This window comes from Agelaius phoeniceus, chromosome 3 (assembly GCF_051311805.1).
Source record: "Agelaius phoeniceus isolate bAgePho1 chromosome 3, bAgePho1.hap1, whole genome shotgun sequence".
Classification (NCBI taxonomy): Eukaryota; Metazoa; Chordata; class Aves; order Passeriformes; family Icteridae; genus Agelaius; species Agelaius phoeniceus.
In genome coordinates this window covers 105,208,706-105,235,553 of record NC_135267.1, presented here as the reverse complement: position 1 = coordinate 105,235,553, position 26,848 = coordinate 105,208,706, and the positions used below count along the sequence as shown (strand labels likewise).

Below are 26,848 nucleotides of genomic sequence, written 5' to 3'. Positions count from 1 at the left end.
TTTTTTCTTGTTTTTTAACTTAGCTGACTTACCTTTCCCATTTCTTCAAGCTCTCATTGCTAAACTGTCTAAGTTCCAAGGGCAACTAGGGTTATTTCTTGGGAGCATTCAGATCAGAGGCAACTTAAATAAGCACTGGCAACCACACAGAAAATATGGTGTCATTAGTTGTGACAACTTAGCTCTGAAATGAATTTTTGATGGTTTTTGGAATGAGTGTTTCTGGACCTTTTAAAATGTTGTGATGTCGTGCAAACAAAATCATCCTTTAGATTATCTTCTAATCTTAATTATCCAGATCCCAAATAATTTATCTTCTATTTTTTTTTTTTTTTTGTATTACTTAGAGGTTCATCAAGGTGTGAAGTTCCCAAACCTCACCTTTCAGTGGCTTGCCTTTCTATATGCCATATACCTCCCAAACTTGATTTCTATTTATAAGCCTGCTAAATTTTCAGCTTGCCATTGACATTTTGCTTTACTTTTGGGCTTCTGCAGAGCAGACAGCTCCCTGGATCAGAAGTGCTGTACCACGTGCATCAGGCAGCATTAAGACCAGGCAATTAAGTGCTGCTGAGTAGAATATCTCCTTTATAATTACACACCATCAGCTTTCTAATCCCTTCAAGCAATGAGTCTGATGATTGTTTTACAATTATACTATACCTATAAAAATGCACTATTGTTCCTGAGCCTCGCTGCGTGCTTTGTTTTTATTTGGCATTTTTGACTGTCACTTGCTGTGTCCTGTCAGAGAGAAGAATGTCCCCAAGATTGAGAGGACTGTGAGAGTGGCTCCCAGTTCCTCTAACAACTCTGGAAATTTATGTGCTAGGTTCAGGGAAATGGTTTGCAATTTTACTGAGAGTAACCAGAGTAAGACCTTTTTCTTTTTTTTTTTTTTTTGGAGGAAACAAAGACTTCATGTTTTTAAGTCTGAAGAGGTAGATAAGGAGAAAACACCACCAAAATAAAGAATTATAAAATTATTATGGTGTGGAAGTGCATCTAGTCTTAAAAATAAGTTACAGGTGGATCAGAGTTGCTAAGGGAATGAGTAACTAACATTTGGTGAGGGGTGGGGTTGTGTTTTATTTTGATTTTTTTTTAGTGTGAGTTTGATTTCTGGAATAGAGTTTCATGCTGATGCATTGTGATTAGTAGATGCTTCTGCTCAGAGCTTAAATCACTGTTGTTTATAAAAAGCTCTGTGGGGAGCACTAAGCCTCTGGTCTTAGGCATTTACCCAGTGTCCCCAGGAAGCAAAAGCTCAGGCTCCAGAACCCAGGCCTTCATTACACAAGATGAGCAAACTGAAGGTATGTCAAGGAATATTTTAGATTTCAAGAGCAGGTTAAACTATCTGAGCAGACACAGTTTTAGATCCCTTCAGTGCACTCTGCATTAATCACTCCTAATTCTCTAGCTTTCCCCTGTCCTGAAGGCTCTCTGCTGTGCTCTGGGATGTCCCAGTTTGTTGTTTGGGTTTTTTTTGTTTTTTTTTTTTTTTTTTTTTTTTTTTTTTTTGCTGTATGGCTTTGCTTATTTGCTGCTTTCATAAGATTTTATAAATTTCAAACTTTCTGTTATTGTCTTCTTCCAAAGAAGAAGTTTCTACTGAAAGGTGTTTCTGACGAAAAACAGAAAAGGGACAGTACCATGTCACATACCAGGCTATTTAAGCATTTGTTCTTTCAGCTTTTTATGCTATAATTAAGGAATCCCTATAAAAAAAACCAAAAATACAAACAAACAAAACCCCACAAACAAACAAAACAAAATTACTAGCTAATATATATATATATATATATCTAAAAAAATCATAAAAATAGGTCAGTGGTGACTAGCATGGACCTCTGTGTATTCAAGTATTGTAAAATAACATTTCATGCAAGTTTAATGTAGCTTTTAAAACTACTTTTAGAAAAGGTTTTAAACCAATAGTCTTCTCTTATCCTTCATGAATGAAAGGAAACTTCATCATGGTTAATGGGGAATTATGACATTCAATGACAAAAATACTCATAGTTTCGAAGGGTTTAGTGATATGATTCTTGATAATTCTGCTTCCTGTAGAGTTTTACTCTTAATTGTGAGAAGATTAATCTACAGTATATTTTGACTAGTACTGTTTTTCCATAGAAAAGAACAATACAATTAACTCCTTGCCTTGATCTTTTCTCTCCTTTAGTAATTTTCTGGATTTACTTACAAAGGAAAATCAAAAGCAGTAAAGATGGGTTTGGGATTTGTTTGTTTCAGAGTTTTACAACACAACTTAGTTATGCAGTTCTTTATTCTGAAATTTTGGTCACCGTTGTTTTGCACTGTGATATATTCAACAATATCAGCAGGATATATCTAAACCAAAAGACAAAAGGTCACAAAATTAGATGTGAGCATATAAAGCAGGGGGAGAGGAGGAGAGCAATATCACATACACTGGAATATCACACATACTGTGCAACAATCACAAAATGTGCAGCATGTTACATACAAACCACTTTCAAAATAGTGGGTCTGTCTATATGAGTAAAGTTTTGAACTCCAAAAAATTCCTTTCTAGGCATGTTCTTAGTTGTTCAACTTTATCAGAATTTAAATGCATTGTACAAGTACAAATCTTTTTGTAGACACTGCAACAGATGGTCAAACACCATGCTTACCTACAATTATATCCAAAATTAGTGTGGCTGGTTATATCATCAAAGACAATAAAGGAACAAATGTTCACAAATAAATCTGAACCACCAAAGGTCCAACCTACTCTGCAGAGCTCCAGTTGGCCATGTGAACTCCAGAATTTACACCTAGTGCTTGCAAACTCTGGAAAGCCTGTCAGGTGGAGAGAGGGGTTAGAGTTCCTCCCAGGTGAAAAAAGTCACTGGTTTGTGTAGATGTGTTTAAATGACATCAGCTAAAATAATGCAATATTCATTTTTTTTAATCCCAGCTTTTAAAAAGCTTATTTAAAAAACAGAGTTTTTTGAAACATTTAAAGTACAACAAAATCTAAAATCACAAAATGCTAAGTGTTTTCATTTCACTATAAAAGAAAGGGTTTAAAGAAACCTCAACAACTATTTATTTTGGCTTTGGAAAAGAGCCTGTGAGTCAATTATTTGTTCAGTTCTATTTGCAGCAACAGAGAATAGGCCCAAATTCCATATAGCTGCAGAGGGAAGTGGTGCTTCAAAGGTGGGTACTCGTGCTCAGAGACATTTCATGACAGCCTTTCCAACAGGTGGTCAGGATACTCAGAGCTGGCCTGATTAGAGGGAATTTACACAGTTCAACCAGGACTTATTACATCTGCACCAGTGTGTGGAGAAAGTGTGAAAGGAGGTGGCTATAGCAGCCATCATCTTTTCCCAAGGAATTACTCCCAAGGTTATTTCAGACTGGGGGGGCTGATAAAAGGATGCCTCAAATTTCACCTCTGTGACTGCAGACTGGGTCAAACTGTGCCACTCCAGTTCCTGTTATCTGGTACCATAGGCAGATAAAAGTATTCTCCTGGATAGCTTCCTTTCAACACCAGTGATTGGGCTTCCATTGTTGCTCTAAATCAAATCACACTCAATCTTGAAACCCTGATTCACACAGGTGCAGATTAGACTTGACCCATTGTTTTGGCTTTTTAAGCACTTGCCTTTGTATCTATTGTCTGTCAAGTTCTTCAGAGTTATTCAGCATCAGCTCCCTGAAGTGGCTCATTAAAATTTGTGTGTGTTTGTGTGTCTCACTTGGAGGGAATGGAACCCAAGAGAAATACTTTCATATTACCTTTTAAAAAAAGCACAGATACAAGAAATTATTAACTGCTTAGTCTTCCTCTTTGTCTATATGCATTACAAGTCCCTCAGCACCAAGGTTTAATATTTATTGTTGGTGTGTTTGATATTTATTGTTCACAGATGATATTTGGTAAAATATCTTACAATACAAACTCACTGGCTCCTTAATTCAAAACTTCCTTGGAATGCATAATATTTTTGACTAGTTTGCATTTATTTGAGGATTTTCAAATACCACAAAAATTAACAGGGCTGCTTTGAAAAATGCCATTAGAAATAGTATATGCCCTTTTAAGAGAGCTATTGTTTATTGTTTGTGCATGCTGTTCATATCATTTTAGCCTTCAGCATCACTAATTGAATTGCAGGTGAACCTCACTTTTGCTTTTATTATATATATATATATTCTGCATTTATTTACAGTAGAAAAAAGAAAGCTAAATGGGGAGAAGGGAGGGAAATTTATTCTCTCCTTCCTTTGGAGAGGAATAACCAGGATGCTGGTACTAATTCTAGCACATTCTAACTTAATTCTGTATGCATGTTTGCCAGTGTCATTATCATCAGCACTGGTGTCACTGTCTCTGTGTAAGAATTAGAATGAGAGCAGATGCAAGAAAGGCAGAAGGGCTGTATGGCAAATAAGCACATCTTACTTGAGAAATGAAAGCTCCTAATTTTTCAGAAATATCTTGAGAAAGCTTTGGTGAAAATAGCCTAATGGAATGAATCAGGAACATAATTTTTGAATACAGATGTTCTTAAAGGGTAGATTGGACCTACTAGGCTTGAAAAGGTGACTCTAGCCTGAATCCCCTCTGCCCAAACATTCTGCAAAGCACTGAAAAGCATCAGATGGGAATGTCCACCAATATCTCTTCCACCCAAACCCCGCTAAGAAGTGCTGCAGTTTCTTGTCCCTCCCTCTTTAGTGGCTGGCATGGCTCCATCAGGTCTCTTGCATGCACAGTCTGCTATCCTGTGGTGGTGATGGAAAACAGAGCTGGAGCATGAGGTTGTTCCCTGTGTGATCCTTCAGAGCTTATTCACAATCCTTTGTGTTTCATGTGGCAGCAGAAGAGAGCACTGCTTTGCTAATGGAATAACGCTGATGAATTCAGTAACAGGAGCCTTGCAGAACAAAAAAACAACAGTGAGTTAATCTGTGATTGTGACCACATTTTTCACTACGCTCCAACTCCTTAATAGTCTGCAGCCATTTATAGTCAGATTGTCTCATGATAATAAAATACCACATGCATTTATTAGAAAGTTTCTTAGCACAATGTGTAAGCCCCAGAGTTGTCGAGTGGCTATATATTCAAATATAAATTTAAGGCTATAATCCCTGAATGGGTTTGCTATGATTTCTAAACTTGTGAAATCATTGGGTTGGTTTTTCATTTCCAAATGAAAAGCAGAATGCTTTCCTGTTGCTTGAACTGAGACCAGAGGACTCTTGTCTGTTCCATCTGCATTTCACCCTAAGATGTTTTCAGAGTTATAGATGTCATTCAGAGCATACATATAATTCTCCATGGAGGATTATGCAATTGCATCAGTATATGCAATAATTGTGTTGGTTATACTACTTCATGTTGCTGTAAGTGAATAAGTGAGACATTCCTGAAATCAAAGCTTACAAAACCTTAAAAAGGAGAGGGTGGAGAAGAGAAACATATGGAGCCATTTATAGGTCATATCAACAGTTTTAATCTGCTAGTGACTCTGTTATCTGTAAGCCATTCTAAATTAAAAAAAAAAAAAAGTAAAAAAAATGTCATACATACTGGACTGTTCTGAAAACATACTTTCATTGTGTTAATTATGTGATAGTGGGTCTGGGTGCTTAAAGTGTGTTGCAGATATCTCAGAAGGCTTCATCAAAGTATTTGTTTGGTAAAAGGGACCTGGCCCATCCTAAGTAGTCCATGATTGTTTGGCTAAAGTCCTTCTAAAAATGTCTGATTTTTTTCATTTAGAAAATTACTCATGAATATGAGATTACTTCAATATTTATTGCCTTAATCAGGAAAGGATATGAGCAGAAGCTTTCTTGGGGACTATTGCTAACCTCTGAAATGTTGCAAAGGATACATAAACCCAAATATAGAGCTTTTCTTTGTTCTCTCTCACACATGCAGGCCAACAAGTGTACACACATACCCCACTCCCACTCTTTATCCTCCTCATTTCATTTCCCCATGCTCTCTTTTATAGCTATGGTAATCTGCCCAGCAGTCAATATTCCCCATGGAGGCTGGAGGAATTCTCAGAGAGGCAGAGAAGCTTGCATCCCAGCTGTACTGCTGTGGCAGTGGTTTTGTTGTCATTTTTAAAGGGTTTGTTTTCTTTCAGTTTGGCTTTGTGTTATCTTTTTTTTTTTTCTTTCTTTCTTTCTTTTTTTTTTTCCTAACATGATCCACTGGAAAATGTATTTGGAGAGAAAAGCAACCCGTAATGATGTTCTGTTGAAACAAGTGATGCTTGGCTTGCTGAAAACCAGAAGGAAAATAATGACATGAAAATTGTCCTTGCTCAGGAGCAGTGAGCAAAGATTGTATATAATTGGACAGTTATGAATCAATGAAACTGCATAGTTTTTCATGCAACTTGGCAAAAATTCAACCTCCCTATGGATAAGTAATCAGGATCAAAACATTTCTGGAAAAAAAAAAATAATTTCTTTCTTTAACTTTGTGCATTCTGGGATGAAACACAGTAACTTTGATCTTTCCATTTGAAATGTATTCCATTTCAGTCCTAAAGCTTTTCTGAAATATGATGGAAAAAGCTCTACTTTCCTTTTCAAGAAGAGCAGCACTAAATTTAATCATCTATTTCATAAGTTTATAGGGGAAGAAATAATTGTGAATCACCAGATTTTGCTGTTGTGTATTCTGCAGTTGCCTGGATCCTTTGTTAAAATCAGAGTCCAGAAAGTAAAACATTCCTAGCTTCAGTTTTCTAATACACTATGGAATTCTGTTTTGAGATCTTCTGCTACTTCTCTTTCTCTTGTTCTACATTCTGCACATCTCTTCAATGCTCCTTCCATATTCCCTGGATCTTCTGATGGCCTCCTATTGGATAGGTTTTTCACATTCCTCTAGTGATGCTGATTCTTGAATTTGATGGGTATGACATTGCAGCTGTGAATTTGGTTAGATAATAATGAGGTTTATTTTTATCCAACTGTTCTCAATTCTTTTTTCACAATTCTTGCATTATTTAGATGCTTTATATTTTACAGATGTATTGTCCTGTTGAAGTATCTGGCATAGAAGCCTCAATTAATTGTTTTAAATCTGTATTCAGATTATTACAGAAAAGTGTTATGAAGCAGGAAGGTAATGCAAAAGGTGTGAGAAAAGACTCACATCCTTGAAAAGTATATTCTGAGAGAATGGTCTTGACTGGAAATACACTCATCAGCAGGGGAGGAGTGAGATACAACAGGTTTATTTTCAAATTGTGGAGTTTCAGTTATAATATGGATCAAAGAAAACTGTTTCTTTGAAGAACAGTGGGCAGGGAATTACTGACAAGAGAGTATCCTACTGAAAAGAAATTCAATGGCCATGATGATCTCTAATGAATTTAATAAATGAGGGATAAATCTTGAGATACTTTACATACCAGCAAAAAGGCAAAGTTCCTTCTCCGAAGGGAGCTGTAAGGAAAGGAACTTGCTCTGGAGATTTCTCTCACTCTTCACATCACTGTAAATTACCAGGGAGAAAAAGAAGAAATTACAAATACTAGGAGACTTGTCAAGGATGTAACATGGAAATTTACAGAGACTTACCTTAGGGGAGGGACTGGAAATTTCTATTATTTCCTATCCTCAGTAGCAATAGATCATAACCCTAACCCTCTGCTGTGTTGACACTCCAGTTCTCTACCTCATAACTATTGCAAGCAAATTTTATTCAAGTCTTAAATTGATATTTTGAAGAGAGTTTTTTTATCATGTTTTAGTTCACTTTTGAAAGATTCATGCACAGTTATCCAAATCTGGATGAGCACTGGGTGCTGCTTCATTTAGCACATGGAAATGGCTCCATGAAATTTCAAATAGGACACCACAGTATCCAACTCCCTGAACCACTCAGAGATGCAAAGTCATTTACAAGGGGGGGTGGAGAATATTGCCCACTAAAACATGGTAGTTCCATAAAGAATTAAAATTACTTGAAACTACAAGTTTTCAAAGCTAAACTGGAAGTTGAGTCCCATCAGAACAGACTGAGTCAATGAATACTATTGAAAGATCTAATCATGACAATTTTTGTCATTGTTAAAAGGTGGCAAACACACACATATAGATAAAGATATATATGATATAGGTATAGATGATATGGTTATCACAGGCTATTCTTCCAAAACCCAAGTGGATGTAGCAACTTCTTTTCTTTTCTACTCATCTAAAATCTTTGTTCCTGAAGCATTTTCCTCTTCTTGAATTCATTTGTTCTTGTTTTGTGATCTAGCAGAGGAATTTGTGGTGTGGTGAGATTTGCTTTCTTATTCATTTGTTTATTATTGACCTAGATAAGGTTGGTTATTCTCATTGTTGTCTTCTGCATCAAACAGACAAATAGACCTGTCATCTCCAGTAACATCACATAAGGCAAAAAAAAGGCTATGGATAAGAAATTTCCTGGCTTGTTTCTGCACCAGCATGGGCAAGGGGAGGCCTAGTAGTGAAGAATATTTTTATTTCTGTGGTTTAAAAATTTCCAGCAAAAATGATTGCATGCAGGAGTGCTATTTGTAGAAATTTAAAGATGAAAGGGAGTGGAGGACATTGTCCCAGTCCTGAAAGGCTAATAAATTATATTTGAGTAATTCCAAGAAGACGATGCTGTTCAGAAGTAATTCTAAAAATGAAGACTCCACCATCTTCTAGGTGATCTTTTATAGCACCCCACTATCCTCACTGTTGAGAAGGTTTTTACAATATCTACCCTGAATCTTAATTGCTGCAATTTAGCACATTTCTTTCTGTCCTGTCCATCACTGTGATTGAGAACAGGTGATTTCCTTATTCTTTAGAAACAGCCTTTCATGCATTTGAAAGCTATTATCATGTTCAATCTCAGTTGTCTCCTTTCTAGCCTAATTCTTTCAAGCTTTATTGAAACCCCTGTTCCCTAGACTGGTCATGTTGTTCTCCTCACATTTTTCCCAGTAGGCTTATGTCTTCCTGGGGTGTAATGCCCAAATTTGTACCTGTATTCCTGCTGAGGGTTTGTTAATGCTGAGCTGAATGGGAGAATTGCTTCACATTTTTGCAGGCTCTGCTTGTGTTTGTGCACACCAATATGCTGTGAGCAGATGTCGACTCACGGTGTCACCCTGAACCACGTTCAAGCACGGAGGCTCACACTAAAACCAGGCAACCAAAAGGAAAAGAAGTGCCAAGCATTTCGCCCTGCCACATATCTATTAGACAAATATGATAAAGGTTTATTGGAGATTCATTAGCTGAAAAGATACATGGAAAAAGAAGTTTGCCTCAAGGGATCCAGTGATCAGCATTTACTGATTTCAGAGTCGAGTCATCCCCTTCACCACCAACTGGAAATCTGATAATCTTTTCTGTCAGGAGAGAAATATGCATTGCAGATTAATGGCTGGGTTTGTGTTAATGCTCTGGGTTTTCTCACTCCTTGCTTTTATAGTCACCCACGTCAGACAACTTCCTAGTGAGGTTTATATGTTTGTAGCTCAAGATTGATGAAATAACCTGCTGATCTCAGCACTGCGACCAAAAACCTCAGTGGTACATCAGTTTGTCCTTTTCATACGGAGAAATTGAATTAGGGAGTCTAAATAAATTAACAAAAACTTAACTGTGGTTTACCACCTGGGTCTGTACTGAGTAATGACACAGGAATTCCCTGCTGCTAGTCACATTTACAACATTTACATTGCAAACTGTACTGGAAAGGAATAAGCAAACTTCCTCAAATGCATAATTAGAATTTTCCTTCTGGAAAACTAATCTTGTGAATCTGCGTATTTCTGAGCTTCTTTAGTAGAAGGAAGCCTTTACTGTATTGCTTGCACATTATAAATCTCTTTTGATGAAAAAAATGAAAGAAATGCAAACTATGAGATGCATTTTATTGACAAAAAAACTTTTTCATACACTGAGTTGTATAATTGAAGCCCATTTGACAAGAGAAGTTACTTTAAAAGTTTTTAAGGTTGTAAGCTATTTCCCCCTGTGCAATTCAATAGCTCATTACCAGTTAAATATCATTATATTATACTGTATATAGATCCAGTGCTCTGGAAGAATTCCACAAGAAGCAAATGCACTTGTGGGATATCCTCTATAGCTAATGGATATTTATTTTAATGGCATAGACATTGCTTTAAATCTCTTTCTGCATTAATGATAAATTGATCATTAGTGCAAAGTAGGTGAGAATTAAAAATGGCTTCTAATAATTTATAGCTCATATTGATTTTGCTGGAACAATTCAAGAATAAGGCAAAGCCCAGGCCTTTGGCTTGGGTAAATTCCATTCAGGTCAGTGGGATATTTGCTGGAACAAGCTGTCCTTCAACCCTCACTTTGTGGGTTCTGCCCACTGTGTACGTTTGGGAGGTCAAAAGTGTGAGGCAGCACGAGCATTGCTCTTGCATGGGCTCTAATAAGGAAGGATGACATTTAATAAGTCCAAGTGCTGAGTCCAGCATTTTGGCCACAATAACCCTGGGCAATGTTATAGGCTGGGGATGGTGTGGCTGGACAGTGCCCAGGCAGAAAGGGACCTGGGGGCACTGCTCAGCAGCTGGCTGGACACGAGCCAGCAGAGTGCTCAGGTGGCCAGGAAGGCCATCCTGGCCTGGATCAGGAATGGTGTGGCCAGCAGGAGCAGGGAGGTCATTCTTCCCCTGTACTCTGCACTGGTGAGGCCACACCCTGAGTGCTGTGTCCAGTTCTGGCCCCTCAGTTTGGGAAGGACATTGAGACGCTGGAGCGCATCCAGAGGAGGGCAGTGAGGCTGGTGAGGGGCTGGGAACACAAACCCTGTGAGGAATGACTGAGAGCTGGGGGTGTTTAGCCTGGAGAAAAGGAGACTCAGGGGTGACCTTATCCCTCTCTACAGCTCCCTGAAAGGTGGCTGTAGTCAGGTGGGGTTGGTCTCTTTCTCCAGGCAGCACTGACAGAACCAGAGGACACAGCCTCAAGCTGTGTCAAGGGAAATATAGGTTGGATATTAGGAAAAAGTTTTTACAGAAAGAGTGATAAAGTACTGAAATTGCCTGCCTGGGGAGGTGGTGGAGTCACTATCCCTGGATGTGTTTAAAAACAGACTGGATGTGGCACTGGGTGCCATCATTTAGTTGAGGTGTTAGGGCATGGGTTGGACTTGATGATCTTTCAGGTCTCTTCCAACCCAGTCATTCTGTGAATTCTGTGAATTCTGCAATTCATAAGCCTCTGTGTGCCTGTAATTTTGGTGTAGATTTTCACTCTTAGCCAAAGGATTGTTGCTCGTTTTTCCCGTGCAATTCAAGTGCATCAAGAGTAGGAGTTTTATTGAAGGAAGTGCCCTGATTTGGAGTTATAAGAATTAACTAATCTTAGCTTTAGAGGTCTCTCTGAAAAGAAAGTATTTGAAAGAAGATTTGTTCAATCCCAACTAAAAAATAGAAACAAAGAAAAGGCATTTAACTTTTTTTAAATTAAGACCACAAAAATTATGAAAGGGAACATCATTTTAAAAATTAAGGCACTTTTTACAATGTGATTCTTTAATTTTCTAATGCTCCCTTTATTTTTCACTACAAATAATTTGAGATTTTCTTTTCATGTTACCAAATGAAAAGAAAAAAAAAGGGTTTCACTGTAAGTCTCTTCTTGGTTCCACTCCTTTTGCTGCTTTATAAAGTGCTTTGATATATCTGGATGAGAAGGACTACACCAGTACTAGCTTTTTTTAAACAAAGCAGCCACAGATCAGTAGCATATACTGTACCAACTCCTCTGACAAACCAGCAATTCTGTGAGAGGCAGGGATATGGAAAAAATGTGATAATTCATATTATGTGATTGTCTTCCTCCAGTGCATGGCATAATTCTGATTGAAATTACTGGCAGTACTTTGTGTGCATCAAAGGAAAAACAGCTCCAGGAACTGACATCCTGTGAAATGTGGAAGAGCTATTATAGGCTAGTGGTTCAATACAGTGGTTTCTGAAACCTTCCTGACAAAACCCATAAGCTTTTTCTGGGCAGTAATGCTCAACTCTGTGACCAAAGATGGCCAGCAGACCACCCATCTTTTCTTTTCAAATTTGTGACAGCTTTAGCATGTGCAAAGATTCAAAGAGCAGGTTTCAGACCATAATCCTTTTTAGGGCCCCATTCTTCTCATTTTACTTGTTAGAAACAAAATTAGATCCAAGGGTGTTAAAAGAAAGCTGCTAGCTTTCTAAGCCTTTAAAAATATGTATGCATTGCACATTTTTTTCTCTGAGTACATCTTTTATTATGCGCTGAAATAAATAGGTAAAATTAGGCAAGTTTTGATAGAGCCACAAAATTGCAGCTCAGAAGTCCTGGATTTTCTTTCCTGTTACAACCTGCATTTAAAGATAAGCTGGTTGTGACTCTTCATTTTAATTATATAGCAGGCACTTTGTTTTAGCTAGGAACTTCTTTAATGCAATTCATTAAAATTAAAACACAGGTATGAATAAAATTATTTTCTGTTTCCAATCTCTTGATATTTGCACCCATTATTTGCATATATGCTAAGGAGGACAAGCTTGGCCAACAAAGTTTCTTTACAGTGGTAATGTTTTCCCATACAAATTGCCCCTTTAAGCAAAGTTGATCAAATATTTACAGGATTCCCATCTATCTATGTATAAAAATTGAGGGAGGCCCACGCTTCCACAATTATTACAAACAGTGGCATTCATCAGGAAGCAATCTCAAAGTGCGTTAAACAGGGCATTGGCTTTCAAGTTGCACTGAATATTCTTGTTAGAGCTTTGTAGACAAAAACTTGTAGGTGGAGAAGACTTAATCCTGCAATGTTCTGTTTAATAGTGCTGGAAGATAAAAACCTTTCAGCACTGGTGTGAAGGGTGTAATTCCACCAAGCCTTACTCATGCCAATACCTTTTATCTTTGGGAATGGTACTGTTGACCCAGCTTACCTGTTAGCCATTCAATGGCAAATGCTTTGCAGCGATTTGTCCAAGGCTGCCCTTTGCAAAACTGTGGCAGAGGCAGGTGTAGAAGATCCAAACTTTCCATACCACCAAAGAGGATTGTAGGATTGGGTTTTAGGGGAGGGTCAAGCCATCAATCATCACAACAGGTAATTCATATTGCATTGTCACTGGATGAGAAATGTGCCAGCAAAATGCAGATAGCTGTCCCCATTGAATGCTTCCCCAAAAGCCTATTTCCTCTATATGAATCCCCTGTATTTGTCCTTAAGAAAAGAACAGAATGTATATATCATCAGATTTTCTCTCTCCTTAAGTTAATTACCTTTGGCTTCTGTAGTAGCTTAATTTTTCTTGCCCTATCAATAAGCCTGCTGAAAGAAGCACAGCACAAAGGGTTTTATCTGTGTTATTGATTGGCTAGAAAGTGATGTGTTTGTGACTATTGGAGCTTCTCCAGTGCGTATTTATTTACATTGGGGAAAAAAAAAAATCAGCATTACTTGGAAAAAAAATAACTAAAACTTTCATTTAACATTACAAAAGAGAGTATTGCTTAATCCCTGAAGTAGGAAATTGCTTTTCTTCATGATCCATTGCTTTCATACTGTTTCTGGCTGCTGGTGCTGAAGGAAAGAAAAACTGTTCTCAGTCTGTTTTCACCGTATCGCATTTCTTATCCTTCACAACAAAAAAAATTAAAAAAAAAAAAAAACAAAAAGAAAAATTTGGCTGCTAATTTGTTGTTGAAGTAAATACAGGGAGGCGAGAGCCTGGGTAAGAAAAGATGTTTTTGTCTCGAATGGGCACTTGCAAATATGGAAGCAGAGTAAAACTTTATGTGGAAATCTGAAAAGAGGAGATTAAGGATTTGAAGTTGTATATCAAAGCTGAAGTATATGAGCTATTGCTATTCTTTGAGATGCTGTTATGGTTTTATACCTAAATTCAGCAGCATGCTCCCAGAAGATGAATGTTGCTAAGGAATGCTTTTTTCTTGTGTTCTGATCTTGTACATATACAGAGAGAAAGAAAATGGCAATTAGAAGGAAAAGGCATAGCTGGCTGAAACAAAATGCTGGCATTTCGTTTCACCTTGCTTAAGACTCATTTTTTTTTTGTTAAAAGCACCTATTGTTTTATTGCTTCTAATATGCACTATAAAAATACAGTGTGTTACAGCTCAGTGCTGGAAAATACAAATGGACTGTAACTAAGGAATGGTTATTTAGCTTTGGAAGTACTTAATTAATGATTCCCTGACATTGTCGGGACAGGTCACAGAATGGATTTTAGAGTAATTGTAAGTTACCAGCAGTGGTTTTAAATTTTCCCCTAGGAACAGCAATAGAAGTTGTATTTTCTCTTTTCCTATCAGTGGTGTCTCTTGTTTCCTTTTTTTAATCTGATTGCTTTCTTGCCTTTTGAATCCATTTAGTCTTGCAAACCATAATCAGAGATTATGCCAGTAAAGCAGTACTCTGAATTGTGATGGCAAGTTTTTGAGACTGGTGTCTCACAGAAGAGACACACATACCTTTCATTTTGAGTTTTAGCTTGTGCTAGTTAGATGAGGAAAGTAGCAAGACCACACCATATGCCCAATAAAAGCTTCATTAGAAAGGCATTAGTAGATTAATCCAACTTACTCTGTGGTTTATTTTATTTAGAATGTAATAAGGTAAGTTCATTAGTTTGCAGGCTTAATGTTTTCTACTGTACCTCAAAGCAACCAGTAACAATTCCATTGAGATTCCCCAGATCTCGCTAACACCTGTCAAGATAAACACATGGCTCTCTGGGGGAATCACCTTGGCAACATAACTGAGGGAATCTAGAAAAAAAGTAAGTCTTTCACATACAAAAGGGTGTTACACAGTCTAAACTTGATTAATGATTTTTCACATGCCTCCGAGGTCATATATCTCTTTAAAGTAGGAAAAGAAGTCAAATCAATCTCTGAAGAACAAATATTTTTGGAATGTACAATACTGCATCTGAAATGTATTTTAAAGAACTTGAAGGATGTAGAATAATTGTGCAATTTGAGCTGAGCCTCAGAAAGTCTGTCTGAGACCAGCAATTCAGTCTCCATCCCCCTAGGGCTAATATATTAGATTACAAGGATTATTGTAGTGGCACTATTTGTGCCACTACATTTAAGATTATGTCAGCATTTTCATTTTAAACCTGTACGTTCAGAGGTTCACAACTCAGCTATAGGAAATTTGCTTGACGTTACAAATGTGTTCTGCACAACAGTGACACTTTTTCTGGGGAGAAAAAAAAAGAAAGAAAGAAAGAAGCTTAAAGCTAAATAAGTATTTGGACATTTTAAAGTTATGACTGCCAAAAGTTAGCGTCGTCTTCTTGAAACTCCGCTTTGTAAATTCAGTTCTTTCTGCAGCTGAACTTGTAACACTACTGCTGTCTGGAGTCTAAAGCAATGTATTGCACTGGACAAAGAGTAGATGGCTGCATCTCATCCCTTTTTTTGCCAAGACTGAAGCAGGACTAACATGTTCAAGGAAGGCAGGAGGTGGAACTTCACTGTACATCCTCTTCTCGACCCAGGCCAGAAAAGTGAGGGGTGTTGTGTGATGATCATGAGTCATAATGAGGGATATCTTAGAAATCCTGTCAGGAAACCCTGCTTAGAAAAGCAGTCCTGACTTTAGGTACTCCATAAATACCATTTAAAGCTCTCTTGGCTACCAGTGGTTCCTACAAAAATACCAAAAAAACCCCAATTAACTTTGCCTTGCAAGGTCTTTAAATTCAATCTCGCCATTTTGGGGATGTTGCACTAGGTCTATTCTGAGCTTTCCTTGACATGGCTTTAATATCTCAGTTATTGTGCATGGTAAACAGTATCAAGAGCTGCAAACAACTCTGTAATACACACATTTTTCCTATTTCTGGAGGCCTTTATCAACAAATAGGTTTTGCATATGCTTGTACTGGATACAAAAGAGCAGAATACTGGGTTCTGTTATTGGCATTTGTCATCAAACTTCTTGATGACTAATTTACAAGCTATTTTTGTGGTGGCTTGCTTTCTGTCCCTAGCTGAAGTATTTGCTGAGGAGTTCAAATCAGTAGCATTCAAGCTGTACCAGGGATGTCTCTTTTCTGTGGCAATGCAGTGCCAATTCCTGCAGCAGCACTGGGAGAAGTCAGAGAGACTTTTGCAGGTTCTGCAGCAGCAGCCTAATTGCCCATGGAATTAACCACTCATGTGGTAGCCCAGAGAGAGCATGGCTAGAGACCATTTGCTACAGGACTACAAGTCTCCTAAATGCCACATACAGGTGGATTTGGCCTTTTTTCCTGTGGCTTTAGATTGGAGTCAAAGGGGGAAGCTACACAAAGTGTCAGAAATCTTTCTGCGCTACATTAAACTAAAAAAAAAAAAAAAAAAAGTAGAAAAAGAAAATATGACATTAAGTGGCATCACAGCACTGGGAGCCAGCAAAAGCCAACCCCCAGTGGATTCTGAGCCATCCTCCTCAAACCAGGGCTAATTCAAGTAAGGATGGACAAACCTGGCAAAGTGCCCCAATGACTTAAGGACCAACCAGGGCTATTTCAGACAAAGAGGGACCTTCTCTGCACAGTCAAAATTCCCCAGTCAAATTTCCCCAGGAAAATGTTCTCCACAAGTCCCTTCTGCTCTAAATTGAAAAGATCTGGCTTGTGTGCATGTCTTCAATGAAATGAAACAAAATGAAAATCAGCTTGATTTTGACAGCAAGGAATAACAAGAAAGAGATTACTTCATGCACACTGTGTCAAGAAACATTTATTATGAAGATTTAAGCCTATCTGGATGGACAGAAAGACTTATTAACTGTACCAGGATTTGTATTGAACTATTCATAGAGAGAGAATAGCTACACTACAGAGAAAGCAGCCTAAGTATTACCTTTGTAAGCTCTCCTTTCTCACATGACTACCAAAATTTTGAATTTCTTTGCATTTTGTGGCTGCACAAATACTCCATTCATTCCCTTTGGATCATATTTTTTACCTTCTAAGTCTTCAAGTAGTTCATATGATAAAGTTTATTGGCATAAAGCAAACAGTTTCTGCCCTAGGTTATGTAGAGTTAGGACACAAACTGGACATGAATGACAGGCCTTGGTTCAGTATCTTGCAATTAACTGGCTTTTGGAAGGAACATTCTGTGCTGTTTAAAAGAGAAAAGTTACCACCTCCGCTCTTTCCAGACATCAGAAAAGTACTGGGAGATACAAGTGTATAGGTCATTAAATTCAGCACTGTTTATACTGGAAAGAGGAAACATTAGCTTGACTGTTTTCCTCTCTAAGCCTCTGTCTGTGGGCTGGATAAACATAAAGTCTGATCTGTTTAATTGTAATCACAGAATGTCCATGTGCTTTCAAATTAAGGGAGGGTCTAAGCCTAGCAGTGGGGAAAACCTGTAGCATAAAACATTGGTATAGCTAATTACATAGTATTCCTGTAATACACAGATTTGTGGAGGCACTTTGGGGTGATTTGTTTGTTTGTTTGTTTGCTTATTATTTTGCTGAAGAGCAGTTGGGCTTCAGGAGTTTAAGAGTGGATGTTACAACACTAAGTGCAGAATTAACTAGAGATGGCCAGGGAAGCCTGGTTGCATAAGGTGGCACTTAACCAAAAGAAACCCTGAATTTAACTGACAACTTCTGCTGGCCTAAGGCATGGTCTGCACTTCAGTTTTGCTGGTGTTGCTGAAGTTGTCCATCTTAGCTGATCTATCTGTACTGTTGCAGAGAGATATGGTCATACCAGCAAGAAGTATCTGATTTAATATGAGGAAGTAATGTAAATTATATTCATGGGAGTACTTTTTTTTGTTTGTATACATTTTATTTAGGAGCATTTGGTGTTTATAGCATAAAGACACTAGAACAAATCAGGGAAAGATGTGTTCTTACAATAAGGATATTCTTGCTCAAAAAATTTAGGAGCCTACTGGTATTAACAGAGTTCATTTGGTGGAAATACCTTGATTAAAAGTCACATTTACTACCAATGTGACCTGCACAGAGTAAGTGTCAAATGGGACTAACTTCACTGAGATAAATTCTTGAGATACTAAAAACTACCTTATGAACACTAAAGTTCATTCTCACATTTTATTTACTATGCCTGCAGTGGAACATTTATTTGTTTACACAAACTCTTGTTTATTGTCTTCTTTTGTACCACTTCTTCATTCTTTGAGTGAACCTTCACAGACTGATAGCAGCATGTTGATTGTGTTGAAAGTACAATTCTATGTCCTTGGGGATTAAAACCAGGTTATTTCAACTTCAGTTCATCCTCAGCTAACAGAAATTTATATTCTTATGTCAGCAGGGGTAAAAAAGGCAAGCATTTTAAATAAGAAATGCTGCTTACCTTTGTTCTTCATAGTGTTTACTTGCAGAAGCTTTTAACTTACTTGTCATTAGCCTAACTCTAACTGCCAAAACACCCGATTAAACTTCTTAAACAGAATCACAGAATCATGGGACCATTTAGGCTGGGAGAGACTTCTAAGATCCCTGTTAACCTGGAATGGTTTGGGTTGAAAGGGACCTTAATTATGATCTCATTCCAGCCCCCCTGCCATGGACATGGATACTTTCCTCTTGACCACGTTGCTCAGAGCTCCATCCAGCCTGGCCTTGAACACTTCCAGGAATGGGGCAACCACAGCTTCTCTGGACAAACTGTTCCAGTGCCTCACCACCCTCACAATAACAAATTTCTTCCCAATGTCTAACCCAAATCTCTACAGGCCTTTTAAATACTTCCAGGAACAATTAATTCACCATTTCCCTGGGCAGCCTGTTCCCCCTGGGCAGCCTGTTCCAGTGCTTGACAAGACTTGCAGAAGTTTTTCCAGATATCCAATCTAAATTTTCCCTGTCATGACTTGAGGCCATTTCTTCTTGTTCTATCACTCTTTACTTGAAGGAAAGAGACTGACACTCACTTACAACCTTCTTTAAATCAAAACATGCAAAGAGTATAAGTGTCTGACTACCAGGATTTGCTTCAAATTGGAAAGAAGTTTTATTAGCTTGCTGAAAACACAAAAAAAAAAAAAAAAAAAAGAGCAAGAGAAGATTTTACTGGAATGTCCCTCTTTTGCCTTCCTGTCTCCATCTTCTTTTTGTTGACACTTCCTTCTTCACCTTCCTGGTATTCTTTTAATTTTCAATCTTTTAATATTTTCTGCAAATTAATTCTCTCCCATTTCTCACCCTTGCACTGCATTAGATCACCTTTCTTCCCCATGAAAGTTGGATAGTCCTCTCTTGTTTGTGGTTCAGAGTGCAGAGCCAGAAAAATGTCAAATGTTAAAATTAGAGTTGCTTACACCCAAGGTGCTGATCACATTACCAGATCCAGAAAGAGATGCCTACTTAGAGGGCAGTCACCCCATTCACACTTTAATAGGGCTCTTAAGTAAGAGTTAGATGCCTAAATAGTTTTGTGAAGATTTGGTCTTTGTGTACTCAACTCTTGGTTTGGATGCAGCAAAACATTAATTTAACGGTCCCTAAGCAGTGTTTAATATCATAATGTAGCACCTAAAAATGGCCCATTATAATCTATCTGATAAAAAAAAAAAAAAAAACAAAAAAAAAAAACAAAAAACTTCACTAAGTAGTCTCCAGGCACAAATTGAAACTGGAAACTTCAGTGGCAGTTGTGTATATGCACTGCATAAATAGTACATATTTAATAAAGTAGAGCGCTAAAAAAACGCTTTTATCTTCAGTAAAATATTACATTAAGTACCTTGGAAGTACCTAAACATTTTATTCATTTGTCCTTGTTTTTTAAGCACTTTAGGCCTCCCCGGCCTAAAGTAGATGGCAGATGGAGCAATAATTTAGGTTAAGGTACTCAAACTACAAAGATCTATAACAACACAGAGTGCTTCCACCAAGTCCTTCCGAATCCACGCCCAAGTGGATCTTCCCCCAAAGTTGAACAAACTGTGCTCAGGCTGGAAGGCACCTGTGGAAAGCCTCTCTCAGCAAGGTGACACACCTAATGGGGAATCCCCCAGTGGGGATGGAGCCATGATTTCCTGGGTGCTGACAAGGAAACTCCCGCTGTAAGGTAGCGCAATCCCGATGGCAGCCTTGAAACAGCACTGCCAAGCAAAGTTAGTCTAGACAGGGCTTGCCAGCTGAAATTTTATCTGCACAATTGTGTTGCCAACTGCATCGTTACACGGTTGGCAATACCGGCTTCCTATTTCAGAGGAGTGATAACAATTTTAAGTTCCTCGTCTGTAGGATGTCTAGAATCATTAAAAACAGTCAAGTTAACTACTGCCTGTTTCTAAAACGGCAGCAACATGTGAACAGTTTAATGAAAAACTGGTTCCAGTGACTGAAATATTTTGTTTCCTGAGTCAGATTGATAGAAAACCTAGTGGTATTTATGGATGAAGTTTCTAACACACATTACTTCCATCAACAGGAAACATATATCAGGAGGTTTAATTTTATGAGAGCTGTCGAGTCCAGGCTGACTTTTCTTTAAGGTTTCCTACCCTTTTCTCCTTCTTTCCCTAACTCCGAAACTTAGAGAAATTACTGTCTTTTATTTTTTTAGGAGGTGACAGTGCATGACAGTTGAAAGCTGATAGTTTGAAAAATTGGTGTTTCTTCTCTCACATGGAGGCTTTTGGAGACAGGTTGGAAAACTGACTTCCTCCTAAGCTGCCTTTCCCTCTGGCGAGCCGGGGGTGTTACAGGGCGGCCGAGGCGGGTGCGGGCTTCCTTCGGGATGCGTGCCTGCCCTTCCAGGGAGCGCAGAAAGGGCTCGGGCAGTGCTGCTTTCCTCGCTGCCTTAAGGCTTAGTTATAATTTACCTCGGCGTCTTGGCAAAACTTTGCGTGCGTGGCGAGGCTGCGATGCGACTCGTCCAGGTGGGCAGGGCAGGAGCAGCCACTTTTGCTCGGCGTTGCTCCGGGGCTTCGGGATCTTTTCGTGGCCTCCCGGCACGACCCCGCGGCAAAGGGTGTTTCTGTGGCCGGGGGCAGCGATCCTCCTTGGGCTGAGCAGGGCCAAAAACCTTTCTCGTTCCTCAGCCTACGCGGCTGAGCAAAGGTTGTGACTTCCCTTCGCACCCGCGGGAATTAGCGCCTCGGCGAATTGCAGCGGTTTTCGTTTAGATTAACGCGAAATGTATAGAAAAAAAAAAACAACAAAAACCCACCCCATTCTCACGCCCACCGCTCGCCCTCTCGCTTTCACGCATCCGCTACCCGCACCCATGATCTCATGCTGCTGAAGGCATGGCACAAGATCCACGGCAGGCTGGGAGCGGGGGAGGAGGGAGGGAAGGAGGAGGAAAGGAGGGCCGGGAGTGTGCGGCTCGCACACCCTGCTGTGCCCAGGTGCGGTACTGCAGGGGCTGCGCCTCCGCGCCCGGCTCCGGGGGGCGCAGCACCCGCCGCGGGGTGATGGGTTAGCCCTTAGCATACCGACCCTCGGCTTTTGAACGTGACATCGGCTCCCATGGCACCCTCGGCTCTGTGTGTGTGTCTGTGCGAGGCTGGTGATGGTGTAGGGGAGCCCTCCGCCCTGTTTTGGGGGTAGGCGTGGGGCGAGCCCCGCAGCCGGGCGGCGATGCGGGAGCTGCCGGCGCCGCCCTGCAGCTGCGGGGAAACGAGGGGGGCTCAGCCCAGAAAGGATTTTTGTTTTTTTTTTTTCCAGCCCAGCTTGTGGCTGCGGTGGGCGGCCGAGGTGCGGTAGTTGAGTAGTGCCGGAGAAAATCCCGGTAACTCTTTGTTCGGCGCCGTGTGTGTAATGACCGGATAATCACAGCCGGTGCCCGAATAGACGGAGGGAAACATCTGATGGGCGAAGTTTAGGCCAATTAAAAGACCCCCAAATCGTTCTTTTTTAAGATGAAAGTGGGTTTTCGAGACACTGGTACCTCTGAACTGTCGGAGGAGGGGAAGTGCTCCTGCCGTGCTGCTGACTCCGCGGCGCGGGTGGGGAGGAGAGGCGTGTGAGAGTGTGTGAGTGTGTGTATGAGTGAGTGTGTGTGTGTGTGTGTGTGTCCCCTCCACACCGCCCCAGCCGCGTTCTGGAAGTGCGCGGCTCCCGAAAGGCTGAGGAGAGGCAGCGCGACTGTGTGGGAGCTGAACTCAGCCTCCCTCTTTAACATAGGCTCGTCCTCTGCATTGCATCCAAGCCTCAGCGATTTGCTGTTCGGAGACTGCAGATTTGCATAGCCCTGCTCCTCGCAAGCATGCTTATTTTTATTTTTATTTTTTTTTCTTTCCCAGCTTCTTTCATAAGGGTGCACTATTCTCCCTGAAAACATCCTCGGGTATTACTGTCAATAGCCAGACCACTGAGCTTGCCGGAGCAGCCTGATTATTGTCTGGCGGCGTGTGCGAGTGTGTGAGTGTGTGTTCGCGAGTGTGAGTGTGTGTGCGCGCCGGGAGAGAGCTCGCTCGGTGAGGGCTCACCAGTTTGGAGATGAATGGAGGGAAGAGCAGCAGTTTGATTTTTCTCTGCTTTCCCAGCGCTGGCTGATGGAGTGGCATCCCCTTTTCTCTTTCTTAGCAGAAATGTGGCATGATTGGCTACACTGTGGATTACTGAGGATGGGGGAATGCTTGGCGTTCTCGTAGCCCTTGCAACTGTGGAGTATTGTTAATGAGCACCAGCCCCGGGAAAGCTGAAACTAACGATTGTTTGGCCACGGGGCTTTTCCCCGCTTCCACCTCTTTGCGAAGGCTCTGAACTGCCTGGATTCTCTGACTATGTCTCGGATTGTTTTGGGTAGAAGAAGACCTGGAGAAAAGGATCCTCATAGGCTTTCCCAAAGGGAAGAGATGGCTCGCCTGGTGCCGTGAGCTGCAGCCAGCGCCGTGTGCGAGTGTGCGAGCGCCTCTGCCCAAAGTTTGCCTCCGTTGCTGTGGCTGCCGCTCCTCCCGAGGACGCCGCGGGCCGGCTCGCCGCGCACCGGAGGATGGGGGGGCTCCTTAGGGGCAGCCCGGAGCCGGGACCCGCCAGCAGCGGCAGCAGCAGCGCCGGCGGCCGCTTGGCCCTGCTCTGGATAGTCCCGCTCACTCTCAGCGGCCTCCTTGGGGTGGCGTGGGGCGCCTCCAGTTTGGGCGCTCACCACATTCACCATTTCCACGGCAGCAGCAAACATCATTCAGTGCCTATCGCTATCTACAGGTCACCGGCTTCCTTGCGAGGCGGACACGGTGGGTTCGGGTGCCGCTCGGTGCCTGCGCGGTCGGGGGCGCGCCGCCCCGCGGAGGTCAGACCCCGCGGTCTGCCGGGGCTGCGCCGGGCTCGGGGGGAGCATGAGGAGCACGGCGGAGAAGGAAGGGCCGGGCTGCGGGGCCGGGCCCGTCCCGGTGCTCCCGGTGGGGCGGGGGATGCTGGCGGGGCCGCCGGGCATCCCCCGGGGCTGGCGGCGTGTGGGTGCCGTGCGCCCCGCGGGGTCGCTGCGGGGTCCGCGGGCGCGGGGCAGGCGCTGGAGCGCAGATTTCCCGCTCCCCGCCGCTCCCTGCCCCGCCGCAGCGGGGGAAAGCCCAGCCCGGAGGCGCCCGGAGCTGCGGCCCTGGGCTGGGAGCGCCCCGCCTCGTCCCCCCCCGCCAGTCGCCGTCCCCTCCCTGCCCCGGTGCGGGGACACAGGGCCAGGGCAAGCCGGCCCCAGGGCGGGGGCAGGGCAGGGCTGGGCGCCCGGGGACCCCGGCGAGGGGCGAGGGGCGGGGAGGGAGCCGGTGCGCTGCTCACACCGCTGGTGATGATCGCGCTGCTTCCAGTTCATTACCTTGGTGGAAAGTCGATGAACTAAAGCAAAGGTCAGCTCATTATGCTGGGGATCGGGGGAGCGGTAAGCGCTGGCACAGCGAAGGAGGGAGGCGATGCCCGCTGTAGCGGGCAGCAAAGGGACGGAGATGAAATTCTTTCCAAGTGCAAATACATCTTGCTTAAGAACGACAGTGCTCCGGTAGTTAGTTTCTGAAGTGACAGGAAGCTGCTTCAGTGCCTTTTGGAGAGCCCCCGTGCAGTTCTCTTTCTTTTTGCACGCAGACTTGCGAGAAGCTGCACATCAATACATGCAGAATAAGTGTGCATTACATATGTTCGGTAGGACCAAAAGCTGTCAAAGAAAGCGAAACACCAGACTGTGTTTTAGGGATTTAAAGCCTCCCTTTGTCTCCGAGGGAGGAAGAGAAGATAAAGAAACCCCCTTGTTGGTTTCTGATTAGATTATACAGCTTCATTCTTCTTCATTTTCTCGTCTTGCCTTGCTTCATTTGCACGACCATGCGATGTCATTTACAGGCTCTTTGCAAAGTAAAAAACCAGATCTTGTACCTAACCTCTGCTTCTCTGTGGAAGATGACCTAGTTGCAGGCACGAGGTAGTTAGGAATTATTGGATTTTTTCCAGTGATTAACAATGCCGGTATTGGTGGAAGCAGTAGCGTTGTTTACCTGAAAATCCCCACTGTGTGCTAAATACCCTTTGATACATAACTGCTAGAAAAGTGCACAGAAATGCCTCTTCTTAAGCATTTTGTTATTTTTTAAAAAACTTATATGACTGGTCTAACTAAAAGCAAAACAATTGAGAAATTCAGGCCACCACTCTTCTCTATAGTGCACTTGAGGCAGTGCAAGATTGAGAATGCTGCATGTTCTGTAATGTATGTGCTACAGGGGAGAACTAAAGATGTATGTGTGTGCACATATGTGTCTATATGCTTATTATTCTCTCAATTTCTGCCCATATGGGGATGCCATGTAGGGGCTTGCTATTCATTTGAGGGAAGGCTAAAAGGATGAGGGGAAAAGAAACATAATTGTAGGGGTACCAGCTATGATTCCTTAGAAAGCATTTTAAAATCACACCTTTTGCCAGTTTTTGAAAACATTACCTTGGACCCAGTTGAAGGGTGATGTGTAAAAAGGCAGGTTTCTCAGAAGAAATAAGTCTTGTTAAAGAAAATGAAATATGAAGGGGTGGAGCTGCCACTTAAGGACTTCATAGGAAGCCCAGGAGCCTCTCCAGAAGTTAAGTAGCTGATTCTATGAAAAGAGTGATGTTCTCTGTCATAAGGTGGCATTTCAGAATGTTTGCTTGATAACACAAAGTGTCTTTGCTTTCCTATGTCTGTGAGAAATTCTGCTATCTGACAGCATTCCAAAACATTTGGTTCTTTTCAATATTAATTCTTCAGAGAGGTGTTCCCATTTGCTTCTGTAAGCCTGACAGAAGAAGCATTTCTGTCTCAGGTTGAGCAGTGTTGGGCACAGTTCCTGTGGAGCCCAGCACTGCATCTCTGAGCATCCGTCAGAGGGAACTGGGGGAGGAAGGAGGGAGTGTGTGTGTGTGTGTGTCTGTGTGTGTGCTTGTTCCTTACCTGCTCTTCTCCAGAGTCCCTAGCCCCTGCTGGCTTAGCCAGGTGAGAATTTGCTTCTCAGGCTTGTATCCCTCAAGCTTAGCTCAGTTTTGCAGAATTAATAACGAATTTTGTTCTCCTCTAACACGATTGTACATTAAAAATTGCAGTTTTCGTGGTGAGCTCATAGAATCTTCTTTTTTTTTTTTTTTTTTTGTTACTTTGTGAGCTTTTTTGTAGCATCACACCTGCTAAAAGTAGAAAAGAGCTTTTAGGACAGGTCAATTAGTCGATCCCAAATGGAAGCATTGCTCTCTAATATGGTGAATTAGAAGTGTGAAAGGAAGGAGGAATGATCACTTTGTTCAGGCACTCAATAAACGTCACCACAGTGCTCAGACATCCACACCCTTCCCCTTTACCCCTGGCACTGGCTAGCCCTGACACCCCCAATCTCTTGGGCTTAATTTTTTTATCTTTCAGTTTTCCTTGAGCCAACACAATTTCAGCTAGTAGTATGAGCAAAGCCAAAAGCCCAGCATGGTTGGATTTCTTCCATTTCTTTAAAAAAAAACAAACCACAGTCTTGCTGCTAACATTCTCATCAGGTAATTTTGCTGGGATTTTGCTTAGTAGTGTGAGCTCCTGTGGTTTTAGTGGACAGTATTGTGCCTCACAGAGACATAAACAGAATCCCAACCAAGCAATTAGCTCACCATATTAGACAAAAAGGAGTTCAGCACACAATCTTTTAATGCACTAAAAGTAAAAATTAAACATCTTTCAAGCCTGACCAAATGATTTTTCAATTTTGCTTTCTGACTCTCATTAAACTCAGGTGAAAGATGGGTGAAAGATTAGAAAGTTTAACCACAGGAATGAATAAGAAAATAATTCTGTGGATCATGACATCAACAATGTAAAAAGAAGTCTTGAGAAGTAAAAGAAAGACAAATGTTCATAAATATAAAACATACACTGCTCAGCCCTCACCAGTGGTCTATTGTAGCACGTGGTTTATTTGATGATTTATGTCCTTCTTGATCCATTTAAGAAGGTGGCTATTGCTTTTTCTATAGCTGTATCTACCATGAAGTCTGTCTTTTTGGGGTTTTTTTGAGTGCATAGTTCAGTTCATACTCTAGGTTACACAAGCAGGGATGGTCCATGGCAAAACCCATAAAAAAGGAAAGAGGTTGCAACTTCCTTGTTAACTTTGAATTAAGAAAGGCTGTTTCTTTAAGAATCCAGGGACATGATGGATGATGTGTGAAAGGAAAATTGTGTGTTGAATATGTTAAAAGTGTAGCCATATGAATGGCTGTCATCATCCTCATTCACTCCTGTCTTCCTGCAAGCACTTCTTTACTGTCTACTCATTTATGGCTCCCCAGTTCAGTTACCAAATGGCAAGTACAGTGTGTCCACTTCTGTTACTTCTGCTTCCT

General features: G+C 41.2%; 1 protein-coding gene across 33 annotated transcripts in view; it reads left to right on the top strand.

Moving 5' to 3' along the window:
• NRXN1 (neurexin 1) overlaps positions 1-26,848 on the top strand; it is a 681,323-nt gene that overhangs the window by 386,064 nt on the left and 268,411 nt on the right. For 2 of the 33 annotated variants that reach the window (XM_054628796.2, XM_077176078.1), the window contains exon 1: positions 22,107-23,247. The exons of 29 other annotated variants lie outside the window; for them this stretch is intronic. In XM_054628796.2, the coding sequence (XP_054484771.1) occupies positions 23,007-23,247 (241 nt within the window). In that variant the 5' untranslated portion in view covers positions 22,107-23,006. Of the gene's footprint in view, positions 1-22,100; positions 23,248-26,848 lie in introns of those variants that run through there. 2 more of the 33 variants (XM_054628794.2, XM_054628795.2) reach the window with 2 other exon arrangements.